Source organism: Capsicum annuum, chromosome 8 (assembly GCF_002878395.1).
Source record: "Capsicum annuum cultivar UCD-10X-F1 chromosome 8, UCD10Xv1.1, whole genome shotgun sequence".
Lineage (NCBI taxonomy): Eukaryota > Viridiplantae > Streptophyta > Magnoliopsida > Solanales > Solanaceae > Capsicum > Capsicum annuum.
In genome coordinates, this window is record NC_061118.1 from 151,958,067 (window position 1) to 151,984,648 (window position 26,582).

The 26,582-nt window shown below is 32.0% G+C and overlaps 2 protein-coding genes across 2 annotated transcripts; one reads left to right on the forward strand and one right to left on the reverse strand.

Annotated features, from left to right (window-relative positions):
• LOC107879323 lies at positions 1 to 1,232 on the forward strand. Its single transcript, XM_047395560.1, has 2 exons — positions 1 to 126; positions 855 to 1,232. The coding sequence occupies exons 1-2, from the start codon at positions 1 to 3 to the stop codon at positions 1,230 to 1,232; spliced, it is 504 nt and encodes a 167-aa protein (XP_047251516.1).
• A 3,648-nt stretch (positions 1,233 to 4,880) lies between these two features.
• Positions 4,881 to 15,047, reverse strand: LOC124886671. The gene is made up of 9 exons (XM_047395561.1): positions 14,913 to 15,047; positions 8,838 to 9,014; positions 8,394 to 8,741; positions 8,042 to 8,170; positions 7,342 to 7,401; positions 6,548 to 6,613; positions 6,326 to 6,424; positions 5,311 to 5,496; positions 4,881 to 5,192 (listed from the first exon to the last, which is right to left on the reverse strand). Exons 1-9 carry the CDS (start codon positions 15,045 to 15,047, stop codon positions 4,881 to 4,883), a joined length of 1,512 nt encoding a protein of 503 aa, XP_047251517.1.
• Between the last annotated feature and the right edge of the window lie 11,535 nt (positions 15,048 to 26,582).

Sequence of the window (26,582 nt, forward strand, 5' to 3'; positions counted from 1 at the left end):
ATGGCCAAGGCTTATCGAAAAGAGAATTTTGACTACCTAATGGCAAAGATTGAAAAAGCTGATTCGAGAGTGAAAAAATATCTACAAGAAGTTGGATATGAAAAGTGTAGTAGGTTTCATTCACCGGTAAACAAAGGTTGGATGATGATTTCAAATATTGCTGAGTGTATTAATGGGTGTTTAGTGGAGGCCAGAAAATTGCCAATATATGGATTCTTAGAAGAGGCGCGAATTTTATTTGGATCTTGAAACTGTAAAAACAGTGAGATAACTTCATATACAAGTACTACGTTGGGTCGTAGATTTGATGAAATCTTAACTCTCAATGGTATAAAAGCGTTGAGGATGACAGTATGTATCAATTTTTGTGAGATTTTACCATGCAGTTATATGTATTGAACTTGTTGATCCTGTTGCTGTTTTATGAAAAAAAATATGGAAAAAAATTACAATGAATGAGGTGTTTTTACCCAATTGTTTGATAAAAATATAAAATGTAGAGTAACAAACGATTATGTGTGAATGAGTTAGAAATGTTGATTAGACGGGCTTGTATGATGGGTACTATAGACCACAAACTTATGTATGTTATTAAAAATACATTACAGTGTTATGTATATAATGTACATATAAATAACTTTCGATTAATATACATATAATACTATGTATATCTGATAATGTTTCTGGCGTATCAATGGTACGAAAGCGTTGAGGATGACGGTATGTATCAATTTTTGTGAGTTTTTACCATGCAGTTATATATATTGTTATAATCAAAGTAAACATTTTATTTTTTCAAATTGAAACAAAAATTACTGATAAAGTTCAATGTATGTATTTTTTATTCTCTTCAGGTTAAGGCGTCTTCACCGTATATATATTCTGTTTATGAATCTGAACGAAGATACATTATCGACCTTAAAAGTGAGTCATGCAGCTGTTGGAGGTTCCAAATAGACCAAATATCTTGTGCTCATGCTATTGCCGTATTGAAATCTAAACATGTAAAGGAATTTGGTCCATATTGTTCTGATTACTACAAACCAGCTACTTTGGTGAAGACTTATGAAGTTCCAAGCATTCCCATGCCAGATAGGACAGACTGGAATGTTCCTAATAGTGTAGCTAAGGAAGAAGTGTTGCCCCCAATATTCAAAAGGCTTCCAGGAAGGCCGAAGAAAGGGCGGAAGAAAAAATCTAGCGAAACACTTTCATTAAGCACAAATCATTGAGGACGTTGTGGACATGAAGGACACAATAGGCGTTCCTGCAATTTCTTCCCAAAAGAGAATTAAGTTTTAGTTTTTGTTGACTCTTGAAGATTAATCACTCGATTCTTTTTCTGTTTTTTAGAAATGAAGTTAGTTAACAGTTTTTGTTTGCTATTTTAAAATTAAAATAAGTAAGATTGTTGTTCAATTTATGATTAATTTTGATCAATTTATCACTCAATTTTTTATGTGTATTTGTTTACTGATATTAAGTATTTTTATTTTTTTTTGTAAGTATTTGTTTGCATGGTTAAGCTCATCAATTTTCAAATTTAGTTTGAAATTTTAACATTCAAACTATCAAAAAGAAAGTTAAGTATTTGTTTACTGAGTTTCGATCAATATAATTTGCCATTTTTTGCTCACATTTTTTTGTGTATTTATTTTTATTTGTTGATAAATATGTCTTATTAATGACAAACAATTCATATTTAAATGTATGTAGCTTATAAGACTGTATGTATGTTAAAAGCTTATAAGATGGATATGTAAATTATGAGTTTGTTCTATGAATGAGTGGTGTTGAAAAATATTCTATGAACATTGCAAAATTTATAAAATTATTTAGACTAAATGCAGTGTAGTTGACATGTAAATGCATTCTAAAAATTATATTTAGTCATAAGAATGAAGGTATAAACAATATTTATATGTTGACATATACACACATTCAAGAAAAAATAAAATATGCTAAGTTGCTATATATAGGAATGAAGAAATATGTTTTGTAGTTTAGAGTACTGTGTATATTATTACATATACACTCAATCAGGAAGCTAATTTGGTTTGTTCATTATAAGCATAAGATAGTGATGTGTAGCTATGTATATTACTACGTATACACTCAAATATGAAGCTAATTTGGTTTGTTCTTTTTAAGCATAAGATTATGCTGTGTATATTACTACATATACACTCAATCAGGAAGTTAATTTGATTTGTTCTTTATAAGCATAAGATAACAATTATACACACAACAAACAATACAATAGTTTAATAATGCAATAAGCGTATAATATACATATGATATCAGCGATATACAATATGTATATGTATACGTAGTCGTATATATTTAAAAGAATAAAAACATAAACTTAAATGATATGTTATTTGTATAAAAAAATGTGGTTTGTAAGCATTTGTTTATCAGTATTATTTAGTATACATATGTATATGTAGATTAGTTCACGAATATATATAGAACGACAAATCATGTTCACAAAAGAATAATAAGCAAAGAAATTTTTATCATTAATCCATAAACATTGCTTAAAAAATTGTTAAAACAAATTTATAATAAGAAAAAATTCTAAAGTTGTTGAAAATGCAACATTCCAAACAAAATTCATATTAGTAAACATTTTGTAAATCATAATAAACTGTCCTCTTACCCAATTCTAACAATGGCCATTTCATCAGGAATTGAGTGTTTTGTTCGCCTTAGTCTTGGAGGGTCTTCATTCTCACTGACACTGTCGGGACAGGCATTCCTTCGCTTATGTATTCTGCATATCCAGCAACAAAAACTTCGCAGTCTCTGTCACGAAAAAATAAACACATTATATAATTATAACACATTGTAAAATAATACTTAAGAAAACACTAAGTGCAGATTACTTACAGACTATCACAATCTTGTTGAGAAATGTTTTGCACATACTCAACCTCAAATGAATTGGTATTCATTAACTGCATCGTATCACTCAGTTTATCCATGTATGCATCAAGGTTTGGTCAATCGATACAGGGATGTTTGTTCAAAAAATTCACTGTCAGATAAGAAGGTTGGGAGCATCACTGCCAACTTCTGAATCTCGACGAATGAGTCCATATTTCTTATGTTGGACAACGAATCAGAGATGCGTATAAGTCTATCCTTTAGATCTATAACAGCTAACACCCAGTGAAAATTCTGATTGCAGTTCATTGAAACATACACCTCATCAACAAGGTGCCGGGGCAACCCAGCTGGTATTGAAAATTCCTTGATTATGTTGTTTATTGCATTTTCATTGTCGGCGACAACTACAGGCTCAGCATAATCCTGTTGAGTAGAAAGTACCATGTCTGAATCACTAGGGTAATATCTACGGTATGTCTTCTCAACATAATTCTTGAAAAAATAATTTGTTGTGGTAAATCGGTATTCTTGATCAGTCCGTAATTTTGATTTCTTGCACAAGTGATAAAATATCACATCAATATACTACAAAATTAAAATATAAAGAAGAGACATTAGGTTGATGTACAATGTGAACATATTTATATATATATACAAACAGTAATAATAGGTAAAAAAAAGTAAACATAATTGTGGAGTTTATATATATAACTTACAGGCAGTTACGATAAAATATTTTAATCTGCACAGTTATATAATGAATCTGCACATACGTATAGTTATTCATTGCAATTCTACACATACATAGAATGAATCCTACATACACAAAGAATTCTGAAGAATATTTCTTTATCCGATATTCCATAACCTATTGAACATAATAAACACATAATATGTGAGCCAATATACTTAAAACATTTATGTACTTTACAACAAGTAATTACATTACACATCTAGTACATAGACGTGTATATGAACAATACATAAAAAATAATGAATATAAGCAAGAAATTTTATTACACAGTTAACGATATATATCATTCATGTATTTGTTTGAAATATACTTAGGTAATGTCATTACCTTAATCAGATGGTACTATATGTATATATATGTAATATACAAATTATATATGTATATATACGTAATAATACATAGGATAACAAACAAATATTAAATTTAAGTATATGTTCTGCACATAAATACGTAATATTCCTTACCTGAAAAATAAATATTTAAAACAAAAGAACAAAGTATGTGTAGAACATATACATACTTACTAATACGTACAAATATAAGAAATGATGAATATAAGTAAGACATTTCATTTAACAGTTAGCGATATGAATGAGCTATATATTTGTTTGAAATATACATAGGTAATGTTCATAACCTTAAACAGGTGGTAATATATGTATATATATTTACTATAAAAATGTTATATGTATATGTACATAACAATACACAACATAACAAACAAATATAATATTTATATATATGTTCTTCACATGTAGAATATGTGTATATGAACTACAAAGATCAATATTTTCAAACTGTAACACATTCTTTGTAAGTGTAATATGAATAAGATGCCAATATATGTATGTATGTATGTATGAAAATTTTTAAAAGGTAATATTCAAATTAAAAATACATCATTATTCCAACATGAATTTTTCTACGACATCAAGTAAAACCAATTTTTAGAATGAGCATAAGCAACAACAAAATCATATTGCTGAACTCCAAGGGAAGATGCTTTTGCTTTGTAGTATTCATTATTCATTTTTCTATAAAAAGTTGAATAATTGTATTAAGAAAAATGTGTAAATTGTACATGCATATTCATGAAACAAAATGATATTTGTATTGTTAGAACTTACTTTTTTGAATGAAACTTCAGCAGACCCTCAAGAACCCATTTTTTGTGCTTTTCAATGATAGAACTTGGCATATCGTCAAATATTTCATAACCTTTAAATACAAATGTCTATTTGAATTCTGTGCTTTCATCCTTAAGAGCCTTTGAACCAGATGCAAAGTCAGTCGTGTATGGTGACTTGAAAATTTTTGACCTAGTCCTGGTTCGTTTAGCAGGAGTTTTTACAGCTGGATAAGCCGCAACAACTGAATCAGGATAATTTGATGGAATCTGGCTATCAGATATGGAATGCAAGTTAACTGTTTCATCCATCGATTTAACAACTTCAAGCGGAATATCATCTACCGGTGCTGTCAAACCTTGCATTATAGCATCTATCTCCAATCGAGCAGATTCTGAAAGGGTACTCAAGTATTCATCCTATATAGATAATTAAATGTATATAATGTAAGTTTTCTTTAAACAAGTTTGTAAAGAAAAAAATTGACTATAAATATTGACAGTACAATTATGAAAAAAATTCACTTTATGTATTTACCGAATGATCTTCATGAATATTCTCAGGGTTTTGTACTTTAGAGTAATTTGGATTCTGATTTACAACTGCATCAACAAGAGAATTCAATGTGACAGTTCCAATATCCTCCATTTCCTGATTCACCATTTCTTCGACATGCACATCTAATGTGGAAGTTTCAACATCTGAACTAAATCCTTCAAAATTCTGTTATATATTAAAAAACATATACAAAACTAAATAAGTGTATTTTTATGAAATAATAACTTTTATACTATGAGATATACCTAACCTCAAAATGTTTTTGTACATTTTATCACGAGCAATTTCTGGGTGCAATGAGTTATTACTGTGGCCGAGAATCAAAAATATTTTAAATATGTATGGAATGGTTATGATGATGTTTCCTTTTTTTTGAGGCATTATCTATGTATATTATAAACATATACGTATAACAAATGACATATACAAACTAATAATAAATATAACTATAGAGAACATCAGTTAACGTACATAAGAAAAAAATCTAAGTTTTATTTTAATTTTTTCTTTAATACAAAAGTTGAAACTAACTATGTGAAACTACCTTTTTTTGTAAAAGAATACCTTTTTTTGTTTTTGTTCCTCTATTAGAAAGAATTCTATATCAACCTGCTCATTTGGCGGAACATGTTCCTGTTGCATACATTCCACATCATGATCTTGTTGATGTTGTAGGTGTTGTTTGGAAAAATACAATAAATAAATCATTATTGTTAAATAAGTTATAAAAAATGTACTACACAGTACTGTATGTTGTCAATTAGACACAAAATATTTTTGTTATTTATAAAATACTAACTACATAGTTATGTATGATAAGTTGATATACATAACATAGTTATGTATATTAAGATATATATATATATAACTTTAGTATTTAACATGTTTAATGTACAAAACATAGATGAAATGTATTTGAATATATACATGACTGTGTGTGTATAGATTTTATATCAAGATCTCGCTTGAGAAAAAGTCATTTTGTAAAAAATACCTTTTTTGCTTTATCTTTTAAACTAGTGACGATATCCATCTCTTCGAAATTGTCTACTGATGGAACTCCCCCAGTTGTAAACCCTCCAAGTTCATCATCCTTGTGACATTAGGATTACATATGTGTAAGAACAACAGCATCATAGTAAAAAAATGCATAGTTATAAAAACTTATCATTTTTGCATTGTCTGCATTAGTTGAAAAGAAATTCGTATGAACAACCTGTTCTTTTGATGGAACATCTTCCTTTTGTAAACATTCCACATCTTGAACTTGTTGATCCTGTTGCTATTTTATGAAAAAATATGAAAAAAAATTACAATGAATGAGGTGTTTTTGTCCAAATATTTGATAAAGATATAAAATGTAGAGTAACAAATGATTATGTGTGAATGAGTTAGAAATGTTGATAAGACGGGCTTGTATGATGGGTACTATAGACTACAATCTTATGTATGTTATTAAAAATACATTAAAGTGTTATGTATATAATCTACATATACATACCATTGCAGTACTGTATGTTGTCAATTATACACAAAATATTTATGTTATTTATAAAATACTAACTACATAGTTATGTAGGATAAGTTGATATACATAACACAGTTATGTAAATTAAAAAAAAATATATATATATATATATATATATATATATATATATATAACTTTATTATTTAACTTGTTTAATGTACAAAACATAGATGAAATGCATTTGAATATATACATGACTGTGTGTGTGCAGATTTAATATCAATATATCACTTGAGAAAAAGTCATTTTGAAAAAAATATCTTTTTTCCTTTATCTTTCGAACTAGTGACGATATCCATCTTTTTGAAATTGTCTATTGATGGAACACCCCCAGTTGTAAACCCTCCAAGTTCATCATCCTTATGACATTAGGATTACATATGTGTAAGAACAACATTATCATAGAAAAAAAATGCATAGTTATAAAAACATATCATTTTTGCATTGTCTGCATTAGTTGAAAAGAAATTTGTATGAACAACCTGCTCTTTTGATGAAACATCTTCCTTTTGTAAGTATTCCACATCTTGATCTTGTTGATCCTGTTGCGGAAAAACATGTGAAATTTTTTTTTGCAATGAATGAGGTGTTTTATGCCAAGTGTTTGATAAAGATATAAAATGTTGAGTAACAAATATAATATTGGATTCATCCGACATATATAATTGATTATGTGTGAATGAGTTAGAAATGTTGATAAGATGGATTTGTATGATGGGTACTACAGACCACAAACTTATGTATGTTATTAAAAATACATTACAGTGTTATGTATATAATCTACATATACATATCAAGTTATGTATATTGAACAATATACATAATTTAGATGTACAAGACAGAAATAAAATATATTAGGATATATAAATGACTGTGTGTTTGTATTTTATGTATATTTAGATATATATATATAAGTGTGTGTGTATTTTGTAACATCCATAATCGTATCGTATTAACATTACAAGTTTGATTAGTCAACAACCTGTTTATGTACAATGAAGTATTCTATTAAGTGAACAATTTTCAATGAAATTAAAATAAAAAATTCTATCAACAATTTATGATGTATCTCAATATTATAGAAAATTGTGATGTATATCAAAAATAATAATGTCACGAATGTACTTCAATAGTTAAATACAAAAATCATTAATTGTGATAAGTAAAATCAGTTAAATTTACCTTTTTATTGGCGTGTTTGATGTGTTTTAGCATGCACATAAGTTCTGCGTGTTGTGTATTTCTTTTGTCATTTGATTCTTCATGTTGTTTAACCATTACTTTGTGAAGGAAGGTGAATTTTTGGTCAACCTGCAAATAAAAAAACAATAAATTTGATAATATTTGTATAATTTAATTGTACATAGTGTTTGCTATATGCATAAACTTACATAAGACTGTAAGAAGAACTTCAATTCATTCCACTTTTGATCAGAACTGTCCTGATGACCTGACTTGCCGGATGATGACGGAGTTAGCATTGGTGCATCAAGACGCTCTGAATCATAAGTTCATGATTGATCTATTGGCATACTTTTCCTGAAACAGACGGTGGAGTTTTCTCGTTATCTTGCATAGAAACAGTTGTAGTATCAAATCGAACTGTCCTTCTCTTCTTCGTAGATTGCGATGCGGATGCATGAGTACTTAGACCTACCTTCATTAGGATTTCAGGTGGTGGAACAATACTGAAATCTTCAAAACCTTTATGGTCCATGTTCGATTGAGTATGCATGTTGACAACGTGTCTTTTACCACTACGATCTGGATAAGTATCATGTGATAAGGCAGATTCATTATTATTTAATTCAACCCCTTCGATTATTGGCAAATCAAATCTTTGTACTTCTTCATGAGTTGGCCGTAAATTAGTGTACACAAACTGTTAAGCATTAAAAAATGGGTACATTAAGATTCACTGGAAAGTCAGCAGAGTGAAATACAAATTTAAACTCAAAATGTAGTACTAAGTGTTTACCTTGCTGAACATACCGGCCATGAACTTCTCATACTTGACCTTAATCCCAACTATCTTCCAGTTAAAAATCCTAGGAATTACATTACCGACACGCTCAGCTATAGTACTGTCTACCTCAGAACAACATTCATACATCCAAACATTCAACACATGAGGCATTCCCCCAATAGAGTATAGCTGTTTTTTAACAAAAAAATCTTATCTCCATGTTGCAATCAGCTTTTGAAAAGAAGCCTTTCCCCATGAAAATTGTTCATACCTGCCATCCTCCACCATCACAAAGTCCGATCGGATAATAGTAGCATCACATACTTGAGAAAACAAAAAGGTATGAATAAAGTATAGGATGGACATGTTCAAAGCATCGGTGTTGTTGTCAAAATTTTTCGCCTTGAATCGTTGTACAAAAATACACTTTTTGACAGTATGTTTTGAACTTGAAAAGTACTTCGCCATTAATACGGACTTAGATGAATGAGTATACAGGTGTTCCTCAATGTTTCCAGTACATTTAAGTTCAGATATTAAAGCAAACTCTAAAATAGTAAACTTCAGAATGGTTTCGTGCATGTAAACGTGAATTTCATTCGAATTTTCTTGCTCTAACTCAAGCATAAGTATACATTTGGAAATCTGACTCTGAAAATTACACTGGGGCATGTCCAAAAAAGACCCAAAGATTGTTTGATGAAAAAGATTGTAAGCTTCTTCACCAGCACAATTCTTTATATCTGAACCAAATACGCAGTTGCAATAACTACCGAAATGCAAAGAATGCACAGGAACATTTTTTATCCGATATTTCATACCCTATTGAAAATGAAGAACACATATTATGTGAGTCTATATGGTCAAAACATATACTGTACATAATAACTAGCCATTTCATTGCACATCAAACAACATCTAACACATGAACGAATATATGGACATGACATAAAAAATCATGAATATAAACTAGGAATTTAATTACACATATAACAACACATGACATGTATGTGTTAGAAATATACATAGGTACTATTCACAACCATATATATCTAACATATATTTAATAGATGATTTTTTCCTACATCTTCTAACATATGTATATTTAATAGATATTTAATACGTATGTATATCTATTAAATATACATATGTTAGATGTATATAAACACAACAATAAACAAGAAAATAAAACAAAATATAACTCTTTTGTATATGAATTAAACATAGAGATGTAATATTTATTACCTCAAAAATAGTATACACAACAAAAAACAACTCATACAGAAATATGATTTACATGTACAAATGTTAATATTCAATGCATCAAAACACAGTACACAAAACACAGATAATAGAATGTATCTATATGTTCAACAACATAAAAAGAATAATGTATGTGTACAACACATACATACTTACTAATAGATACAAGCAGTAACCACATATGTATATGAACTACAAATATCAAGGTGTTCAAATCAATAGCATCAATAAAAATGTATATGCAGAATGTATAGACAAAGTAATTTTGTATTTGCACATCCCATTTTCACACTTAACTTCATACATAATGTATGTGTATAACACATACATACTTACTAATAGATACAAGCAATAACCACACATATATATGAACTACAAAAATCAAGGTGTTCAAACCAATAGCATCAACAAAAATGTATATGCAGAATATATACACAAAGTAACTTTGTATTTGCACATCCAATTTCACACTTAACTTCATAACTCCAATAATCAATCACAACAGTTAAATACCATTTTCAAAAAACACAATATACCAATAACAAAAAATATTATAAAAGATGAAATACCTTTGATAAACAGGGTCGACCACTATCCTTTTTTTTTTAATTTTCTTGATGATTCTCTAATTTTTTTTTCGACCTTGAATTTGATGCTTTAATAATCTTTTTCATCCTGATGGGGTCGTTAAGATTTTTTTATCTGTTTTCATAAAAGTTAGGTTCCTCATTAGCAAATAACAAGGGAACGATATCAACTAGTGAATTTGTTGTCTCATTATTATCTAGTTGAGTTAGTCCTAAACTAAAGGAAAGAGAATCCTCCATTAACAAAGTACTAAGTTGCTACTTTATTACTTCAAATAGAAGATTTTTTTTTAAAGAGAAGAAAAATGCAGATGATTAAACTATAATTCGGTAAAGAAGAAATCCATAAAATTAGTAAATCAAAACATGCAACAAAATCTTGTTTGAAAAATCTCGAAAATTTCAACTAATTTTTTTTAAAGAAAGAAAAATGCAAATAATTAAACTATAATTTGGTAAAGTAGAAACCCATAAAATTAGTAAATCAATACATGCAACAAAATCTTGTTTGAAAATTCTCGAAAATTTTAACTATGTAATGAAATTTTTTCTTAACAATAATCAAAAATTAAATATTTAGAATGTTAAAAGAAGATTCAGTTGAAACTGAAGAAGATTAAATTGAAATTGAATACCCTTGACTAGGAATTGGACAGATACACGATTGATTTCAAACTTGGAACTGTCGCTTGATTGTAGCCGTACTTTTTGGGGGAGAATCAGTGAACGTAAAAAGGGGGTTTAGCCGTACTTTGGGGGAAGATTTGGTGAAAGTAAAAAAGGAGTTTGTATGTATATGTAATTTATGAGAGAGAAATTAAAAAAGTGGTATAAATGTAATATGTTTGGGGGATATGAGATGTTTTATAATAAATGAAATATAATATGTGGGTTTATGTAATTTATAGTATCATTAATGCTTTGCTTTTTGAACTTTAGCAACACATCTAAAGAAAAAGCCCAACCATTTTCATTTAATTACAATCATGGCCTTAAATAAAAGTCCTCCCTTTTCTATTTAATTGCAATGATACCAAAGTTCTATTGAATATGGTGGAGCCCATACTTATTAAAATGTATAATTAAATATTTCATATATTTTTTATTTTACTCTCTTAAAAGTAAGTAATTTTTTCACTATATTTCGCATTTAAATTTTTGTTGCTCCGTAATTTTAATATACCACCCTTAATTAATTATTATAAGTTATTTATCTATTAAAAAATTAATAATATTTAACTAAAATATAAAATAGACATTTATCACAAATCTCTTTAACCTTAATTTTACTATATCACATCTAATTAATTATTATAAGTCATTTATATATTGAAAAATTAATAATATATAATTTGTGATTTTACTATATCACCCCTAATTAGTTATTATAAGTCATTTAGGTATTAAAAATTAATAATTTTAATTTAAAAAGATAAAATAAATATTTATGACATGTCTGCTTCAGCTGCTTCAAACGTGATTTTACTATATCATCCCTAATGAATTATTATAAGTCATTTAGGTATTAAAAGATTGATAATATTTAACTAAAAAAAATAGACATTTATGACATGTCTACTTCAGCTACTTCAACCATGATTTTACTAAATACCATCCTAATTAATTATTATTAGCCATTTAGATATTAAAAAAATAATAATATTTAATAAAAAATTAAGATAGATATAAAAATGATAAATTAACTCTTGAAGTTTAGAATTAACTTGATGTTTTATATGAGATCCACTTAATTTTTTTTCACGGGTATTTTTTATAGTAATTTTGTTATGTCACTTCTAATTATTTGTTGTAAGTCATTTAAGACATTTATGCCTCGCAGCTTCAATCGTGATTTTACTATATCACCCCTAATTAATTATTATGATCATCTAAGCATTGTGTCACTTAATTGAAATAGAAGAAATATTATAAATTACAATAATTAAAAATTAAAGTTATTTTAATTAATATAATTGGCTATCGACGATATGAAACTCTGGACAGGGAGAGTAACATATATTATTCAAAAATTACATAAAAAGTATTATAAATTACAATAGTTAACAACTTAAGATATCTAGAAATAATTTAATTTGTTATATATTTCAAAAAAATATGTAAAAAATACTATAAATCACAATAATTAACAACTTTAAAAAATATAAATTATAAATATTTGATTGACTCTTGAAATTATATTAGTGTCACTTAAACTGGAACAGAAGAAAGGTATTATCAATCACAATAATTAAAAATTAAAATTATTTTAAAAATATAATTAACTATTAATGTCACAAAAGTTTGGACAATAAAAGTAATGTATATTATTAGAAAATTACATAAAAAAATATTATAAATTACAATAGTTAACAACTTAAATTATATAAATACATATTAAAAGTATGATTGATTATCTAAATTCTATTTGTGTCACATAAATTGAGACAAAATATAACATATATTGAATCCATGCTAGATCCCGGATGAATCTTAGAATGTATATGCAATTTTTTAAAACTCTTATTTAAATATATAAAAATAGAAGAGACAAGTTCTAATACATCACATTAAATAGTGTATAACAAATAATGTTAGCATAAATAATGGCAGTATTACGAATACAAGCATTATTAGTGCAAATATTACTAATACATTCTATTTAAATTTATTTTTATATACTCTAACAAACGAATCATACGTTTCAATAGAAGGAACATATACAAAAATAAAGTTCGATAAAACATTTACAGAAGTATGTTTTATCGTGTTCTCAAAGTCAAATAACTTAAATTAAAATGAAAGATGATAACTTGTAGTTTTTTTATTTTTTTATAATTTCCAAAACACTTAAAATTTAAATTTAAAATATTAATTTAATTTAACTTCAAAGAACAAATTGTTAAATAAAAGAAAAGGGGGAATAAAAACAAAGAATATTTATGTCGGCTTAGTAGGGAAATATAATTTAATTTTGGGTTATTAATTGCAAACCACATGTGATGTAATATGCAATTACTAGATAAACCTTTATCATCAACAACAACAACAAATCCAGTGCATTCCCACACAGTGGGGTCTAGGGAGGGTAAAATGTACGCAATCCATACCACTACCTCCGGAGAGGTAGCAAGGTTGTTTCCGATACACCCCCGACTTAGGACAAAGAATAATAAGTAAATTCATAATAAAGCATGAAATACGTTGGAGCAATAAAAATAAGGCACCCACACAGTAGAACCCTATACTAACAAACCAAAGGCACCCTCACCCACAATACCCCCACCCCAAAGCTCTCCTAGCTTCCGACTACGGCCCACTCGCAGACACTAACCTTCTACTCTTATCTGCGTCCTCCACACCTTCCTATCTAGGGTCATGACCTCCGTAAGCTGTAACTGCTCCATGTCCCGTCTAATCACTTTCCTCCAATATTTCTTCGGTCTACCACTACCCCGCCTGAAACCATCCAAAGCCAATCTCTCACACCTACAAACTGGGGTATCCGCGCCCCTCCTACTCACATGCCCAAACCATCTCACCCGAAATTTCCTGATCTTGTCCTCCACCGAAGCTACTTCATCCTTCTCCCGAATAATCTCAATCCTAACCTTATCACTCCTAGTAAGCCCACACATCCAACGCAACATATATATTTCCGCCACCTTCAATTTTTGGATATGGGCATTCTTTACTGGCCAACACTCCACTTCATATAGCATGGCTGGACGGACTGCCACTCTGTAAAATTTTCCTTTAAGTTTGAGCGGCACCTTCTTATCACACAACACTCCCGAGGCTAGCCTCCACTTCATCCAATCTTTCCTAATCCGGTGGGAGATATCCTCACCAATCTCACTATTTCCCTGAATCAAGGACCTGAGATACTTAAAATTATCCCTCCTACACACCACCTGAGAGTCTAACCTAACTACCAACTCGTCTTCCTGTCTTAAGTCATTAAACTTGCATTCTATATACTCTGTCTTGCTCCTACTCAACCTGAACCCTTTAGACTCAAGTGTTTATCTCCAAACCTCCAATTTATCATTCACACCTCCCCGCGTCTCATCAATCAACACTACATCATTCGAAAAAAGCATGCACCAAGTCACCTCACCTTGATACTCCACGTTAAAACATCCATTACCAAAGCAAATAGAAAAGGGCTAAGAGTCAATCCCTGATGCAACCCTCTCAGGACCGGAAAATGGTCAGAATCTCCTCCCGCCGTCCTCACCTGGGTCTTAGCTCCTTCATACTTGTCCTTAATCGATCTGATGTAAGCCACCGGGACCCAACTCATCTCCAAGCATCTCCAAAGAACCTCTATAGGAACTTTGTTGTATGCCTTCTCCAAGTTGATAAATACCATGTAGAGATCCTTCTTTCTTTTCCTATATTGCTCCACCAGTCTCCGCACCAGGTAAATTGCCTCCGTCGTTGAGTGACCGGGTATAAAGCCAAACTGGTTCTCCAAAATAGACACTATTTTCCTCAACCTCCGCTCTATCACTCTCTCCCAAATCTTCATAGTATGACTCAACAACTTAATACCCCTATAGTTGTTGTAACTCTGGATGTCATCCTTGTTCTTCTATAGAGGAATCATGGTGCTCCACCTTCATGCCTCAGGCTTTTTTACAATTTTAAAAATTCCATTAAATAATTTGATTAACCACCTTAAACCAGCCCTGCCAGCAAACTTCCAAAAGTCCACAGAGATTCGTCTGGCCCTGTCTCCCTACCCCTCCTCATTTTGCGAATAGCCTTACTGACCTCCTCTACCTTAAAACACCTATAATACCTAAAATTGTGACACCTCTCTGAGTGCTCCAGCTCCCCTAGCACAATCTCCCTGTCCCCCTTATCATTCAAAAGTCTGTGAAAATACGACTGTCATCTTCTCTTAATATGAGCGTCCTCTACCAGCACACTACCATCCTCCCCCTTAATACACTTCTCTTGGTCTAGGTCACGACCTTTTCTCTCCCTCTTCTTAGCAAGCCTATACAACCTTTTTTCCCCACCTCGCTCCTCCAACCCCGCATATAAGCTCTTAAAAGTTGTTATCTTAGCAGTCGTAACTGCTAACTTAGCCTCTTTCCTAGTTAACTTATACTCCTCCCTACTAGCCTGCTTATCCTCTTCATCCGTACTCTCAACCAACTAAGCATACACCCCTTTCTTAGTCTCCATTTTTTTCTTTACTTCTTCATTCCATCACCAATCCCCCTGCCGCCGACCGACCCAGCCCCTAGAGACACCAACATCTTTCTAGCTGTCTGCTTGATACACCTAGTAACTCTATCCCATATACCATCCACATCTCCCTTACATTCCCACACCCCCGTCTCCGCCACCTTCTCCCCTATCTCTAATGCACTAACTGGAGTCAAGCCCTTCACTTAATTCTAGGATGCCCTACCCTCTCTTCCTATTCCTATCCTTCTTTAAGCCTAAATCCATCACCAGAAGCCCGTGTTGGGTCGAAAGGTTCTCACTCGGGATGACTTTACAATCCTTGCACAGTACCCTATCCCCCTTTCAAAGCAGTAGAAATTCGATCTGCGTCTTAGCTATTGCACTTCAGAAGGTGACGAGGTGATCCTCCTTCTTCTGAAAGCTCGAATTCGCTAATACCAATCCAAAGGCCCTCGCAAAATCCAATAAAGAAAATCCCTCATCATTCCTCTTCCTAAAACCATAACCCCCATGCACATTGCTATAGCCCTCCGGTACTACCCTGATATGACCATTGAAATCCCCTTCTACAATAGTCTTCTCAGAGCTAGGCACGCCTCTTACCACCTCATCCAAAGCCTTCCAAAATCATTTCTTCTCCTTCCCGTCCAAGTCCACCTGAGGCGCATAAACACTACACACATTCAAAGTACACCCCTCAATGACTAACTTAATCGTCATCAGCCTATCGTTGACCCTCTTAATATCCACTACTTGCCCTCTAAGTTCTTCATCTACTAAGATACCCACTCTATTCCTATGCCTATCACTCTCCAAGTACCAAAGCTTGTAACCATCCACATCCCTAGCCTTAGCCCTACCCATTTGGTCTCCTAAACACACGCAATATTAATCCTCTTCTTTCTAAGAATCTCCACCAGCTCTATTGACTTACCCTGAAGGGTTCCTATGTTCCAAGACCCCACCCTCACCCTATCTATACTAGTAACACGCCTACCTTTACCACTCTTCACTCCACACCCCACCCCCGACCTAACACCATACTTTGCCCCCAATCCCAAACTAGTCCTTCCCTGTTCCCCAACCCTAACACCCGTGCCGAGGCCCAAATCCCTCGGATATGATCCTACCCTGTTGAATTATTCTCTATTTTATTCAACAGGTATCAAATCGTATGTATCAATTTTAATTTCATATTTCATACTTAACGTAGCAAATCTTAATCATAAGATTAAAGATCTAAACTTCAAAATGCATCAAATTTTATTATTTATTTGAGTAAGTTATACATAATTATCTTGTGAGATAATTTGGTTCATTAAAAAATACTATCAAGTAGTTAATATTTTTTTTATTTATTTTATAATTCATAATTGAAATTGACATCAATCTAACTTATTATATATAATCAAAATATCTTAATGTTGGGCCCGTGCTGATACGGGCCATACTTCTCTAGTTACATATTATATATATTAGTATTGACTTATTTTTTTAAAGTGGGAAAAAGAAATGTGAAATTTCATTACATATATATATGCACGTATGTCTGTGTTCATCTTTATTTAGGAGCCTTTTCTGTTTGTTTCTTTTCTTTCTTCTTTAGAAAATTGATTAGAGTTCTTAGTTAGTCTTACAAAGTTGCATATAAGTTAAGAGGCGTGGTGAAAAATAATTTCTTTGATGTCATTTAAATTTGGATTCTAGCGAGATACTATTTAAAGTTCGTGGAAAGATATTATAGCTTTGGCGTCCAGATAGGCTACGTTTACCCTACCTTTAGAATTTAGATTGAGCTTATTCACTAAAATTGTAAACTATTATGCTAGCGTTGGATAAGTGCTTATAGATGAGTATCATTTGATTTATATAAATTGTCTTATTTTTTGAATTAGGACCCCGTTCTAGTAAATATTGGAATATTATCTTTTAATATAATATAGCATCTATCACTTTAGGACGTGAAACTAAAATGCAAAATCTGGAATTTATCCCTTTTTAATTAAAATTGACGAATGATTATTTAGACGTTGACATTGTTATGATAAGGTATGGATTTTAATATTACCGTTGGGTATGGTTACCATGAGTTTTGATTTGAATCCGGCATTTGATTATTAATGTTACTATGAGTTTCGGTTTGAGTCCGACATTTGATTATTAATATTACCATGAGTTTCGGTTTGAGTCCAGTATTTGATTATTAGTGTTACAATGAGTTTCGGTTCGAGTCCGGCATCTGATTATGATTGTGATTCCTCTGAGTTTCGGTTCGAGTCCGACATCTGATTATGAGTTCTATATATGTGGCCTATCGTTATTACCCACTATGTCTGGTTTTAATCCGGTATGTGTCCTCTTGTTATTATCCATTACTATTGGTTTGAGTCTGGTATCTGGCCTCTCGTTACTACCCATTGGTGCCGGTTCAAGTCCGGTGCACATCTGAATGACTATCATGATTTATTGAGATTAGCACAGTTATAAATTACTTATGGTTATTTTCATCACTTGTGTGTCCCATCGGCATTACTGCATTATTTATTTTCTATACCGCTTACATTTATTCCTTTATCTCATTGGCATAGCTTGTTAGTTGTTTACCCTTTCTGTTCCTTTACTATTGACTTGGACTACATCTTCGTATTGTTGTTATACTTTTTCTATATTGAGCTTAGTCGGGTGATGATGCCTACTGAGTATCCGTTGCTTTGGTACTCATACTACACTTCTGCATCTTTTTCCTGGTGCAAATTCGGGTACTAGCAATTGACGCTGACATGACTCCTACCTTCCAGTACTGATTTAGAGCAGGGTGAGCTTGTTGTCGTCCGAGGCTGATCTTCCTCTATCTACTCCAGTTGGTCTTTTGCACTTGAGACTGCCTGTATGTGTTGTCTACATCTTAGATTTTTATCTAGTACTATAGGTATCTGTTAGTAGTGGCTCTAGTACTGACCTTATCAGATCTTGGGAGGAATTCATTTGTATAGTTGGTCCTTTCTCCTCCTCTCGTTTTGATATAATATATATGTTTCCTTCTTACTTAGTCTTCACTTATTATTGTTTTTGTTATCATCATACGTGATCTTTTATTTGGTCTCTGCCTATTAGCCCCGTTACCTATAATTTTGGATTATGGCTTGACTTGTCTACTGATAGGTTAAAGTAGGCGCCATCACGACTTGAGAAATCGGATCGTGACATTATATTTTACTAAACTACTATGTATTGGATGTTTTTTGAGAATTGAACATTATTAAGCAAAAGCGGTTCTTTATTACATGGATATAGCTGAAAAACAAAGTAATTTTTATCTTTAAGGGGAACTTTTTTAAATAAAGTAGTGACACTTATTTTGAGACAAGAAAAATATATATTCAAGCGCTCAATTAAAAAGATTATACTTTGAGTATCTAAATGAAATTTAATTAACACTTACTACATCTCATTTTATGTGTAGTCATTTTTTTTATCCGTTTAAAAAAGAATATCATTTTTTCTTATTTGAAAACTATTTAAAGACACAATTTTAGTTTTACCCTTATTGATCCCACTTATAAAGTTTTACTTAATTAAAGATAATAATAGTATAATTTCTTTTAATAAATAATAATTTGATAAATATTATCAATTTTTTTTAAAAAAAAAACTAATTTGAAGCGTAAAATGAGACAGAGGGAGAAAGAAATTCTGAAAGTCTTCTATACAATATAATCCGCCTAAAAAAAAAATATTAGGAGTCCCTTTGGTTTTATGTGCTTAATTAATTAATAGCCTCTCTGGCAGCTGTGAATCGTGCACGTGATGACTTTTTTGGTGCTAAGTGATGCAAATTAAGCAAAGATGTGAAACTAGGACAAGAAATAGAATCTTAGGGGCTTCTCATCTCATGACTCATGAGGGGAAGAAAAAGGAAAATAATGAAAGCACATTCAAAGCTCTAGATGTTTTGACCACAGGAATGTGTGTGACAGATAATTGACACTTTAGCAATTTTATAAGGAGGGGGAGTGGGGGGACTATTAAAAGAATGAGAATAATGACGAGATTCGTTGGTTGAATAAATTGAACGAAGAATAAGATTTAGCGTGACCGTCACTTATATATGTCTATAATATAATATTATTATCTTCATACCGATTTTAAGAAAATAAACTTTATGATCTTAGACTTAAAGAGATTGAAAATCTATTAAAATATGATCTTTTAGGCTTGTGATATAAAGCATATTATATAAAAGTTAGAATTAAAGCATCACTAAAAAGTAAAAAGACACTAACATTGTTTTTTTAGAATAGACTAAGATAAAAGTAAGATAAACAATTAAATATTTAAATTCTACTTAGTAGAATTATTTCCTACAAAGATATTAAAGTAATACTTATAATACCATTTATTTCAAGTCAAAGTAATCATTAAATTTTGATGTTATTTCAAGTTTGAATCTTTTTGCTAAAAACTTGTCAATGACATACATCTATTGTTTCGTTGCCAAACATAAAAGTAATGAGTCAAAGGTAACACGTTAGTTCTCTTTTAAGAAACTACATTTTTCTGCTTTTGTGAATTAAAAAGAGAAAAAAAGAGACTTACTATGATAAGTTAACAACGATGCTAAAAATAAATTATTATTATAAAATAATAAAGAACAAAAAGAAGAGTAGAGAGAATAGAGAGAGTAATTCTTATTTCTTCTTTTGAGGGATCAGAGATCGTAAGATTGAGAATACAATGAACAAAATTCCTTTATTTATAGGAAAAAATACTCCTAGTTTCTGACTAAAAGTCAGATACTTCAAATCCTGATAGATATCGACTACATCTTATTAGATCTTGATAGACATTCACTACAATGTAAATACATTTATAACACTCCCCTTGAATGTCTAGATAGATAATTTGCCTCGTTAAAATCTTACTAGAAAAAACCTAGTAGGGAAAAAAAATCTAGTGAAGGAAAAAGAGTACACATCTCTAACAATACGCATATTGGCTGCCTCATTAAAAACCTTACAAGAAAAACCAGTGGGACAAAACCTCGTAAGGGAAAAAGAGTACAGCGCGTATTAACTCCCCCTAATGAGAACATCCTTGAACTTTTGCATCCCGATCTTGTGCACCATCTTCTTAAAAGTTGTAATTGGAGAAGACTTGGTGAATAAATCAATCACTTTTTCACTTGAACGAATCTGTTGCATGTTGATATCACAATTCTTTTGTAGCTCATGTATGTATAAAAGCTTTGATGAAGTGTGCTTCGTTCTATCTCCTTTTATGAATCCTCCATTAAGATGTGCTATGCATGATACATTATCTCCGTATAAAATTGTGAGTAGATTGTCATATTTTACACCACATTTTTTTCGAATGAGATGTATCATGGACCTCAATCATACACATTCTCGGCTTGCTTCATGAATAGCTATTATCTCAGTATGATTCGACAAAGTGGCTACGATAGACTGCTTTGTATATCTTCAAGATATTGCAGTACCACCACATATGAACACATAGCCTATTTGAGACCGAGTTTTATGTAGGTCAGATAAGTACCCAAAATCAGCATGACCAATAAGATCAAGATTGCAAACTTGCTAACAAATTAACTAAAAAAAAAAAAAGCTATATCAGGCATTGTAGAATTTGCAAGATACATTAGTGCAAATTGCACTAAGATATGGTACTTCATAAACAAGAAGCGTCTCATTCTTTTTTTTAGGTCGGAATGGATCCTTATTCAATTTTTGCATGTTTCTCATTTAGGCAAATACTCTATTGCTTTTAAAAACTCTCGAAGAGTTTCAATGATACTCAAATCATCAAATTATATCTTATGAGGATAATAAAAAGTTTCCCAGAAATTTTATATGCTTCAAGCATTTTGAATCCTTTAGGGATTTTCATATGGATGTTTGTCAAGTAACAATATCCAACATGTCAAGTGGGACATCTTCAAGTGTCTGGACTGTAAATCAAATAAGTTTTACGCTTACCAAAATGCATCCTTTCAGGTCACTTGATAAATATTTCTACGTCAACATGCTTAAATAAATGTAGAATTCGGATCCTCGTAATCTTTTACAATATTGCGCCAATATTATATCAAAGATAACATTGATGATAGATCATTTCGTATTGGTTCACAGTATAACATAACATTTTGAGATCTCATCACTTCATTATTTTCAAGTACCTGAACCTCTCATAAGGTTTCACGAAGTGTTATGTCATAGGCTCTTCAAGAGCACATTACCTTCTTATTATGATTATTTGCTCCTTATTTTTCAAGGATTATTTCATTTGGAACCTATTAGTCTACCATGCTTCATGCATGCGTAGACTTTGTCCTTTATGAACACAAAATAAGAGCACTTGTAGCTTAAATATGAGATGCATTCGACATTCGACTTGATTATCTTTTGAATGAGGATTTGATGATAATTCCTAACATATTTCATAGCTGATTATAATCTCCCCCTTATGTTAGGAAAACTAACATACATCTTCCATCTTCTTTGAGGAATCCATCTTTGTGCATCATGGTATATTTATTAATTGTATACCGCACATCAAAATTATTAGATGGAATAGTTGGTTCCTGACCTTGAACCAATTGAGAGGGAAGAAACAATCATAATATATTGGTCTAATGCATACAAGTGTTATTGTACGCAACATATCATATTTCATACCAATACATGAAGTTTTGTTCTCATTAGCGATGGTTTAGCTATTTATCGAAGACATTCAATGCCAAACCATCATCATTAAGATAACTTTCTTGATTGCACAATCTGAAAATTATGTTCTTAACTCAATTTTATTGAGCAAGCAACTTTATGAATGTCAAACTGCAGGTTGACAATGAATATACATGTGATCACCTTATTGATGCATCTTTTCAACATATCACATGATAGGTGAACGGGCCCATATTTACCTTTTATATTTTCCAGATTTAAGGAACTCAATTCCAACATTAGTTGGTCCAACCAAATTATCATGAGAACAAACGACATAAACAATTCTTGAAGAATCTTCTAGTTCTTCAATACATGTCTAATATTCAATATGCACATCTTCGAGATGTCACAATCGTTCATGAACTTTTATTCTAGCAAATTCTAAGTTTACCATGACATGTAAACTTTTACTTTAGTAAATTTCAGATTTACTATTACATGAATAAATTTCAGATTTACTATTTCAGAAGTAGATTTCAAAATAACTCTTCTCAGTTATTCTGCCTCATTTGGAGGTGAGTTGTGATACTACCACAATCAAGTGCACGTTTGTATTAGTAAGATTCGTATTCTCCAGGATTAAAATATAATCGTGCCTTAAGCCTATCAAATTTTGATAGCTTGTAACCTTTTTCATGATATTGCTACTTCAGAGCACATCGAGGCATATACCTTTCAAAGTATATCATATATTGCTACTACATTCACTTCAAGAATGGAGCAAATTATCATCTTTCAGACTTATAATATATTACTACCATTCACTTCATGGAATGAAGCATATTCAATAGACAGGTTTCATGACTTTTTATCAAAAACACATTATTTTGCCTTAGCCATCATAATATCATCAACATGGTGTATTGACATTCAAATTCAATGTCTTACCCATATAAAGGCGTCTTAGGCATAAATCAATGGGGCTTGAACCCATGCATGCATTCATATCGTGCTTTTGGGAGGATGACCATCTTCAAGTGGTCAAATCTTTCTTTTAGGCTATTCCACAAAACAAGTGGATCCTTAGTAGTAAGGTATTCAATTTTCAGAATTTCGTCAAGATGATGATGCAATAAAATCATAGCCTTAACACGATTTTAATGAGATGCTGTATTTTCTTTCTTTATGGCATCTCCAAGACCCATAATATCTAAGTGGATTTCAACATTCAATGTTCATTAAAGGTAGTTCACAGTTTCCATGTGTGTCAAGCACATCTATGATTTTGAAAAAAGAACTAGTAAAGGAGTTGGCCAGGTGACTGCTTTTTTCAAAAGAAACTATCTGGAAGACCCTATGGTTTGCTGCTTCCAAACCTGGTTGTCAGGACTTGGAGTAAAATCAGTTCTATTTTTAGGCAACCCCACCAATACTTAAGGGCTCAAAATGGTGGATTGGAAATGGAGCTATCACTCATTTCTGGTTCCACCCCTGGCTCTCTAATATTCTACCCCCTTCTTATTGACCAGGTAAACTTCATACGAAAAGCTTTTGAAAATGTCTTGTAGTAGGAGGACCCAAAGCCCCTTCCTGAATAGGTAGGCACATATTATCAAAAAATATCGAGTGAAGCTTTCTTTTGTCTTCATCACCGCCTCACCAAAAGTTAGCTAACATTTTTTCCAATTGGTCAAGAACTCCCTTTGAAATTGAAATCCCTGCAAGAAGGTGTATAGGCATCAAGAAAAGAACATGTTTGCAAAATCCACTGGATAACAATGCTTTCATCTCCTACCACTTTATTTTATACTCTATCCAGAAGATGAGAAATTTGCATTTTCAGAGTTAAATAGAGGTAGTCCTAGATCAAAATATTAGGAATCAAAGCAAGAAAAGTAGCATTGATGGAACGCGGGATCGCACCTTCCGTGAAGAAATAAAATGACCAGCTGGAAGTTTTTGAAATCCCAACAAAATATTTTATATATAAAAAGAATCCGAAAAGCCTGATGGCTTTAAAGGATAGGGGAGACCTTTTTTTGGGTTAGTGCGCACCGACGTGCTAAAATTTGCCTTTTGAACTTCTTCCTTATTAGGAGGGATCGTAAGCATATTATTATCTTCCTCTGTGACTAGAGAGGGGATGGTATCAACGATCTCATCTTCAAGCACCGAACCTTGAGAAGAAAGTAATGTATGAAATAAATTAAGAGCTTTCTGCCATACAGAGACAAGTTCTGAATTTCGTTTAAGGTGCTTATTCTCTATCTTTCTTCGTAAAATAGAAGTTTTTCAAGCTTACTCTTGGCCGAATCTAACTCTATTTTCTAATAAGAAGAACAACTCTGTTCAAGAGCAAATTTTTCTTCTTTATTTACGATATTTCTATATTCTGAAATAGTTCGCCAATTCAGTGCTTTATTTGTCGAGTCAATCTTCCTGGAGAAGACTTGAAAAGGATTTCCCAAGCATGGCTAAGATCAATGTGAAAATAAGAATGTCGAATCCACATTCTTTGGAAACAAAAGACCCCAGGCGTGCGAGTATTATAATCTTATAAGGAGATTACTAGAGGAGAGTGATCAGATGATACTCTAGGCAAATGGTCAACTCTGGTGGAAAGAAAATGGCTTTTATATAGAAGCGGGCAGTCCCAATTCAAAAGGATTCTATCTAGTCTGGCCCAGATACAATGTTGACCGATTTTATTATTTCTCCAAGTCAATTTGTTGTCATTGAAAGCCCAATCAAATAATCCAAACGAGAAAATCATAGCTTCAAATCTCATCACTTCAATAAAGACATTGAAGTTAGGAGGCCGACCCCCAAGTTTTTTCTAATGGATCTGCAATTACATTAAAGTTCCCCCTACTAGCCACGGGAAGTTATTGCAAGTCAATTGGTCCTTCAATCATCGAGTACACTATCGACTTCCCACACTTATCATGATAACATCACCAATCTTTGGCACTTATGGGGAGCCCTATCATACACATTCACCACTAGAATCTTCATAAGAACTCTGGGGCGAGGTCCAAGGTGAACCCGAATTAACGATGAGAATAGCTTGACCTTCGCCTTTTTCTACCTACACGGATGCCTTCCCTTCCTTGAAAAGTTAACCTAGTCAAGCAATGGAAGGAGAAAGGAATAAGACCTTCCTCGCGTACAGACAAACCCTCTTTAGTGAAGTTAGTCCTTCCCAACCTCTCTTACAGCATCCATTTTGTCAAAGAAGGACGGAGCCAGCACACTGACTACTCTAATTGGGCGTGGACTGGGAAAAAGTAGCAGCTAAAGGAAAGATAAAAGGTATTGGCGAAGAAGTAATGGAGGATCTGATATAGATAAAGTGGAGCATAGTGTGCTTTAGATGCTGAATGAAGTCTATCCAAACTGAATTAGCACTTCTCAGATCAGGCTAGGCCTCTCCAGCTGAGCTGGGCGCCGGGGCCCTGGATGCGCTAACGATTGTCACATAGGGGAATGGTTGCCCGGGTTTCTCAACCTGGTATCCTGCAGCTCGCGTTCATGATATCTACATTCAACTGTGTCCCGGAGACACGATTGAAGCAAGCCCGTTCAGTGTGCTTCTTTCACGATATGTTATAGTCCTGGTTGTCTTCCAGTTGTCTTCTAGCCTTAGAAAAGTCGTGTTCGCCCCGGATGTGTCTGCCCCGGGCATTGCAGCGTCCTCCTTTGATATTATAATCTAGGAGAACTAAAATACTGACCCATTCGGTGACTTTTGTGGTCTCTTTCACTAAACCAACTTGAATCTGAACTACGATTCAGATCAAGTCTTACCGAAATTGGATTTCCTTTTCGTGCCATATATGCTTAGACTTTACTTTTTCCCCCTTTTTCTTCCCCATCCAATATTTATTCTCAAAGGTCTTCATTTTCGTGTAGAAGAAAACTCTCCAAATTTATAACCAACCTTTCCTTCAGTAATCTTACAACGAATAGGAGTTTTTCCATTGAAAATTCGTACGGAGCAATCAACGAATTCCGGTGAA